General features: G+C 45.5%; 1 protein-coding gene across 1 annotated transcript in view; it reads left to right on the top strand.

Annotated features, from left to right (window-relative positions):
• Positions 1-7500, top strand: part of LOC118376976 (phospholipid-transporting ATPase ID-like) — a 48886-nt gene that overhangs the window by 18445 nt on the left and 22941 nt on the right. Inside the window, exon 13 of the mRNA XM_052505610.1 lies at positions 7216-7480. Within this exon, the coding sequence (XP_052361570.1) occupies positions 7216-7480 (265 nt within the window). The remainder of the gene's footprint in view (positions 1-7215; positions 7481-7500) is intronic.

Below are 7500 nucleotides of genomic sequence, written 5' to 3'. Positions count from 1 at the left end.
TATTCCTCCCTCTATCCATCTATCTCTATTCCTCCCTCTATCCATCTATCTCTCTATTCCTCCCTCTATCCATCTATCTCTATTCCTCCCTCTATCCATCTATCTCTATTCCTCCCTCTATCCATCTATCTCTATTCCTCCCTCTATCCATCTATCTCTCTATTCCTCCCTCTATCCATCTATCTCTCTATTCCTCCCTCTATCCATATATCTCTATTCCTCCCTCTATCCATCTATCTCTATTCCTCCCTCTATCCATCTATCTCTCTATTCCTCCCTCTATCCATATATCTCTATTCCTCCCTCTATCCATCTATCTCTATTCCTCCCTCTATCCATATATCTCTCTATTCCTCCCTCTATCCATCTATCTCTCTATTCCTCCCTCTATCCATATATCTCTATTCCTCCCTCTATCCATCTATCTCTATTCCTCCCTCTATCCATCTATCTCTCTATTCCTCCCTCTATCCATATATCTCTATTCCTCCCTCTATCCATATATCTCTCTATTCCTCCCTCTATCCATCTATCTCTCTATTCCTCCCTCTATCCATATATCTCTATTCCTCCCTCTATCCATCTATCTCTCTATTCCTCCCTCTATCCATATATCTCTATTCCTCCCTCTATCCATATATCTCTCTATTCCTCCCTCTATCCATCTATCTCTATTCCTCCCTCTATCCATCTATCTCTCTATTCCTCCCTCTATCCATATATCTCTCTATTCCTCCCTCTATCCATCTATCTCTATTCCTCCCTCTATCCATCTATCTATATTCCTCCCTCTATCATCTATCTCTATTCCTCCCTCTATCCATCTATCTCTATTCCTCCCTCTATCCATCTATCTCTCTATTCCTCCCTCTATCCATCTATCTCTATTCCTCCCTCGATCCATCTATCTCTCTATTCCTCCCTCTATCCATCTATCTATATTCCTCCCTCTATCATCTATCTCTATTCCTCCCTCGATCCATCTATCTCTCTATTCCTCCCTCTATCATCTATCTCTATTCCTCCCTCTATCCATCTATCTATATTCCTCCCTCTATCATCTATCTCTATTCCTCCCTCGATCCATCTATCTCTCTATTCCTCCCTCTATCATCTATCTCTATTCCTCCCTCGATCCATCTATCTCTCTATTCCTCCCTCTATCCATCTATCTCTATTCCTCCCTCGATCCATCTATCTCTCTATTCCTCCCTCTATCCATCTATCTCTATTCCTCCCTCTATCATCTATCTCTATTCCTCCCTCGATCCATCTATCTCTCTATTCCTCCCTCTATCCATCTATCTCTATTCCTCCCCCTATCTATCTATCTCTATTCCTCCCTCTATCATCTATCTCTATTCCTCCCTCTATCCATCTATCTCTCTATTCCTCCCTCTATCCATCTATCTCTATTCCTCCCTCTATCATCTATATCTATTCCTCCCTCTATCATCTATCTCTATTCTTCCCTCTATCCATCTATCTCTCTATTCCTCCCTCTATCCATCTATCTCTATTCCTCTCTCTATCATCTATCAGGGTGAGACACACACACACACACACACACACACACACACACACACACACACACACACACACACACACACACACACACACACACACACACACACACACACACACACATACACAAACTAGAGCTGGCTATTTAAAACTATGATAAACTAAACCCTTCCTTTCCCTCACTTGTTTTTCTCTCTCTCTTTCTGTCTCTCTCTTTCTGTCTCTCTTTCTGTCTCTCTCTCTTTCTGTCTCTCTCTCTTTCTGTCTCTCTCTCTTTCTGTCTCTCTCTCTTTCTGTCTCTCTCTTTCTGTCTCTCTCGCTTTCTGTCTCTCGCTTTCTGTCTCTCTCTTTCTGTCTCTCGCTTTCTGTCTCTCTCTTTCTGTCTCTAGCTTTCTGTCACTGTCTTTCTCTATCTAATATATCTCTATCTATCTATCTATCTAATGTATCTCTCGCTTTCTGTCTCTCTCGCTTTCTGTCTCTCGCTTTCTGTCTCTCGCTTTCTATCTCTCTCTTTCTGTCTCTCGCTTTCTGTTTGTCTCTTTCTGTCTCTCGCTTTCTGTCTCTCGCTTTCTGTCTCTCTATTTCTGTCTCTCTCGCTTTCTGTCTCTCGCTTTCTGTCGCTCTCTTTCTGTCTCTCTCTTTCTGTCTCTCTCTTGCTTTCTGTCTCTCTCTTTCTGTCTCTCTCTTTCTGTCTCTCTCTTTCTGTCTCTCGCTTTCTGTCTCTCTCTTTCTGTCTCTCTTTCTGTCTCTCTCTTTCTGTCTCTCGCTTTCTGTCTCTCTCTTTCTGTCTCTCGCTTTCTGTCTCTCGCTTTGTGTCTCTCGCTTTCTGTCTCTCTCTTTCTGTCTCTCGCTTTCTGTCTCTCTCTTTCTGTCTCTCGCTTTCTGTCTCTCTTTCTGTCCCTCGCTTTCTGTCTCTCGCTTTCTGTCTCTCTCTTTCTGTCTCTCTTCGCTGTCTGTCTGTCTCTTTCTGTCTCTCGCTTTCTGTCTCTCGCTTTCTGTCTCTCTATTTCTGTCTCTCTCGCTTTCTGTCTCTCTCTTTCTGTCTCTCGCTTTCTGTCTCTCTCTTTCTGTCTCTCGCTTTCTGTCTCTCTCTTTCTGTCTCTCGCTTTCTGTCTCTCTCTTTCTGTCTCTCTTTCTGTCTCTCGCTTTCTGTCTCTCGCTTTCTGTCTCTCGCTTTCTGTCTCTCTCTTTCTGTCTCTCGCTTTCTGTCTCTCTCTTTCTGTCTCTCTCTTTCTGTCTCTCTCTTTCTGTCTCTCTCTTTCTGTCTCTCTTTCTGTCTCTCGCTTTCTGTCTCTCGCTTTCTGTCTCTCGCTTGTCTCTCGCTTTCTGTCTCTCGCTTTCTGTCTCTCGCTTTCTGTCGCTCTTTCTGTCTCTCGCTTTCTGTTCTCTCTTTCTGTCTGTCTGTCTCTCTTTTCTGTCTCTCGCTTTCTGTCTCTCTTTCTGTCTCTCGCTTTCTGTCTCTGTCTTTCTGTATCTCTCGCTTTCTGTCTCTCTCGCTTTCTGTCTCTCGCTTGTCTCTCGCTCTGTCTCTCTCTTTCTGTCTCTCGCTTTCTGTCTCTCGCTTTCTGTCTCTCGCTTTCTGTCTCTCGCTTTCTGTCTCTCGCTTTCTGTCTCTCGCTTTCTGTCTCTCGCTTTCTGTCTCTCTATTTCTGTCTCTCGCTTTCTGTCTCTCGCTTTCTGTCGCTCTCTTTCTGTCTCTCTCTTTCTGTCTCTCTCTCTTTCTGTCTCTCTCGCTTTCTGTCTCTCTCGCTTTCTGTCTCTCTCTTTCTGTCTCTCGCTTTCTGTCTCTCTCTCTTTCTGTCTCTCTTTTTCTGTCTCTGTCTTTCTGTCTCTCTCGCTTTCTGTCTCTCTCTCTTTCTGTCTCTCGCTTTCTGGCGCTCTCTTTCTGTCTCTCGCTTTCTGTCTCTCGCTTTCTGTCTCTCTCTTTCTGTCTCTCTCTTTCTGTCTCTCGCTTTCTGTCTCTCTCTCTTTCTGTCTCTCTCTTTCTGTCTCTCGCTTTCTGTCTCTCTCTCTTTCTGTCTCTCTCTTTCTGTCTCTTGCTTTCTGTCTCTCTCTTTCTGTCTCTCGCTTTCTGTCTCTCTCTTTCTGTCTCTCTCTTTCTGTCTCTCGCTTTCTGTCTCTCGCTTTCTGTCTCTCTTTCTGTCTCTCTCTTTCTGTCTCTCTCTTTCTGTCTCTCGCTTTCTGTCTCTCGCTTTCTGTCTCTCTCTTTCTGTCTCTCGCTTTCTGTCTCTCGCTTTCTGTCTCTCTCTTTCTGTCTCTCTCGCTTTCTGTCTCTCGCTTTCTGTCGCTCTCTTTCTGTCTCTCTCTTTCTGTCTCTCTCGCTTTCTGTCTCTCTCTTTCTGTCTCTCTCGCTTTCTGTCTCTCTCTTTCTGTCTCTCGCTTTCTGTCTCTCTCTCTTTCTGTCTCTCTTTTTCTGTCTCTGGCTTTCTGTCTCTCTCTCTTTCTGTCTCTCGCTTTCTGTCGCTCTCTTTCTGTCTCTCGCTTTCTGTCTCTCGCTTTCTGTCTCTCTCTTTCTGTCTCTCTCTTTCTGTCTCTCGCTTTCTGTCTCTCTCTCTTTCTGTCTCTCGCTTTCTGTCTCTCTTTCTGTCTCTCGCTTTCTGTCTCTCTCTTTCTGTCTCTCGCTTTCTGTCTCTCTCTTTCTGTCTCTCTCTTTCTGTCTCTCGCTTTCTGTCTCTCTCTTTCTGTCTCTCTCTTTCTGTCTCTCTCTTTCTGTCTCTCTCTTTCTGTCTCTCTCTTTCTGTCTCTCTCTTTCTGTCTCTCGCTTTCTGTCTCTCTCTTTCTGTCTCTCGCTTTCTGACTCTCTTTCTGTCTCTCTCTTTCTGTCTCTCTCTTTCTGTCTCTGTCTTTCTGTCTCTCTCTCTTTCTGTCTCTGTCTTTCTGTCTCTCTCTCTTTCTGTCTCTCGCTTTCTGTCTCTCTTTCTGTCTCTCTCTTTCTGTCTCTCTCTTTCTGTCTCTCTCTTTCTGTCTCTCTCTTTCTGTCTCTCTCTTTCTGTCTCTCGCTTTCTGTCTCTCGATTTCTGTCTCTCGCTTTCTGTCTCTCTCTTTCTGTCTCTCTCTTTCTGTCTCTCGCTTTCTGTCTCTCTCTTTCTGTCTCTCGCTTTCTGTCTCTCTATTTCTGTCTCTCGCTTTCTGTCTCTCGCTTTCTGTCGCTCTCTTTCTGTCTCTCGCTTTCTGTCTCTCTCTTTCTGTCTCTCGCTTTCTGTCTCTCGCTTTCTGTCTCTGTCTTTCTGTATCTCTCGCTTTCTGTCTCTCTCTCTTTCTGTCTCTCGCTTTCTGTCTCTCGCTTTCTGTCTCTCTCTTTCTGTCTGTCTCTTTCTGTCTCTCTCTTTCTGTCTCTCGCTTTCTGTCTCTCTATTTCTGTCTCTCGCTTTCTGTCTCTCGCTTTCTGTCGCTCTCTTTCTGTCTCTCTCTTTCTGTCTCTGTCTTTCTGTCTCTCTCGCTTTCTGTCTCTCTCTTTCTGTCTCTCGCTTTCTGTCTCTCTCTCTTTCTGTCTCTCTTTTTCTGTCTCTGTCTTTCTGTCTCTCTCGCTTTCTGTCTCTCTCTCTTTCTGTCTCTCGCTTTCTGTCTCTCTCTCTTTCTGTCTCTCTCTTTCTGTCTCTCACTTTCTGTCTCTCGCTTTCTGTCTCTCGCTTTCTGTCTCTCGCTTTCTGTCTCTCTCTTTCTGTCTCTCGCTTTCTGTCTCTCTCTCTTTCTGTCTCTCGCTTTCTGTCTCTTGCTTTCTGTCTCTCTCTTTCTGTCTCTCGCTTTCTGTCTCTCTCTCTTTCTGTCTCTCTCTTTCTGTCTCTCGCTTTCTGTCTCTGTCTTTCTGTATCTCTCGCTTTCTGTCTCTCTCTTTCTGTCTCTCGCTTTCTGTCTCTCTCTTTCTGTCTCTCGATTTCTGTCTCTCGCTTTCTGTCTCTCTCTTTCTGTCTCTCTCTTTCTGTCTCTCGCTTTCTGTCTCTCTCTTTCTGTCTCTCGCTTTCTGTCTCTCGCTTTCTGTCTCTCTCTTTCTGTCTCTCGCTTTCAGTCTCTCTCTTTCTGTCTCTCGCTTTCTGTCTCTCTCTTTCTGTCTCTCGCTTTCTGTCTCTCGCTTTCTGTCTCTGTCTTTCTGTATCTCTCGCTTTCTGTCTCTCTCGCTTTCTGTCTCTCGCTTTCTGTCTCTCACTTTCTGTCTCTCTCTTTCTGTCTCTCGCTTTCTGTCTGTCTCTTTCTGTCTCTCTCTTTCTGTCTCTCGCTTTCTGTCTCTCTATTTCTGTCTCTCGCTTTCTGTCTCTCGCTTTCTGTCGCTCTCTTTCTGTCTCTCTCTTTCTGTCTCTGTCTTTCTGTCTCTCTCGCTTTCTGTCTCTCTCTTTCTGTCTCTCGCTTTCTGTCTCTCTCTCTTTCTGTCTCTCTTTTTCTGTCTCTCTCTCTTTCTGTCTCTCGCTTTCTGTCTCTCTCGCTTTCTGTCTCTCTCTCTTTCTGTCTCTCGCTTTCTGTCTCTCTCTCTTTCTGTCTCTCTCTCTTTCTGTCTCTCGCTTTCTGTCTCTCTCTCTTTCTGTCTCTCGCTTTCTGTCTCTCGCTTTCTGTCTCTCTCTTTCTGTCTCTCGCTTTCTGTCTGTCTCTTTCTGTCTCTGTCTTTCTGTCTTTCTCTTTCTGTCTCTGTCTTTCTGTCTCTCTCTTTCTGTCTCTCGCTTTCTGTCTCTCTCTTTCTGTCTCTCGCTTTCTGTCGCTCTCTTTCTGTCTCTCTCTTTCTGTCTCTCTCTTTCTGTCTCTCTCGCTTTCTGTCGCTCTCTTTCTGTCTCTCGCTTTCTGTCTCTCGCTTTCTGTCTCTCTCTTTCTGTCTCTCTCTTTCTGTCTCTCGCTTTCTGTCTCTCTCTCTTTCTGTCTCTCGCTTTCTGTCTCTCGCTTTCTGTCTCTCTCTTTCTGTCTCTCGCTTTCTGTCTGTCTCTTTCTGTCTCTGTCTTTCTGTCTGTCTCTTTCTGTCTCTGTCTTTCTGTCTGTCTCTTTCTGTCTCTGTCTTTCTGTCTCTCTCTTTCTGTCTCTCTCTTTCTGTCTCTCGCTTTCTGTCTCTCTCTTTCTGTCTCTCGCTTTCTGTCGCTCTCTTTCTGTCTCTCTCTTTCTGTCTCTCTCTTTCTGTCTCTCTCGCCTTCTGTCGCTCTCTTTCTGTCTCTCGCTTTCTGTCTCTCGCTTTCTGTCTCTCTCTTTCTGTCTCTCTCTTTCTGTCTCTCGCTTTCTGTCTCTGTCTTTCTGTATCTCTCGCTTTCTGTCTCTCTCGCTTTCTGTCTCTCGCTTTCTGTCTCTCTCTTTCTGTCTCTCGCTTTCTGTCTCTCGCTTTCTGTCTCTCGCTTTCTGTCTCTCGCTTTCTGTCTCTCGCTTTCTGTCGTTCTCTTTCTGTCGTTCTCTTTCTGTCTCTCGCTTTCTGTCTCTCTCTTTCTGTCTCTTTCTGTCTCTCGCTTTCTGTCTCTGTCTTTCTGTCTCTCTCGCTTTCTGTCTCTCTCTTTCTGTCTCTCGCTTTCTGTCTCTCTGTCTCTGTCTTTCTGTCTCTCTCTTTTAGTTTCTCTCTGTCTCTCTCTCTTTCTGTCTCTCTCTTTCTGTCTCTCTCTTACTGTCTCTCTCTTTCTGTCTCTCTGTCTCTCTCTCTCTGTCTCTCTCTGTTCAGTGTGTTAATCAACTATTCACCCTCATCTCTTTGTCCTGTCATTTCTCCTCCCTCATTCTCTTTCTCTTCAGGAGAGCGAGGGAGAGGATGATAGAGTTTGCCCGTACGAGAGAGGGAGAAAAGGAGGAGGGGATGGAGGGATGGGGCGAGGCCTGTTCTCTGGGGAATGGGTTTGGAGGAGACGGGGGAGGAGATGGGAGAGAGTGGCCCTCCGTGGGGGACAAACAGCAGCAGTGTCCCCCTCCCCCTGGCCCTCCCGCCCCTCGACCCCCCTCCTCAACCACGCTAGACTCCATATCTGGAGAGTTCGCTCTCGTCATCAACGGACATAGCCTGGTGAGACGACACACACACTC

This window comes from Oncorhynchus keta, unplaced genomic scaffold (assembly GCF_023373465.1).
Source record: "Oncorhynchus keta strain PuntledgeMale-10-30-2019 unplaced genomic scaffold, Oket_V2 Un_contig_24380_pilon_pilon, whole genome shotgun sequence".
In the NCBI taxonomy this organism is placed as follows: domain Eukaryota; kingdom Metazoa; phylum Chordata; class Actinopteri; order Salmoniformes; family Salmonidae; genus Oncorhynchus; species Oncorhynchus keta.
The sequence above is the reverse complement of the archived record's forward strand: the minus strand, read 5'-3'. Positions and strand labels throughout refer to the sequence as shown.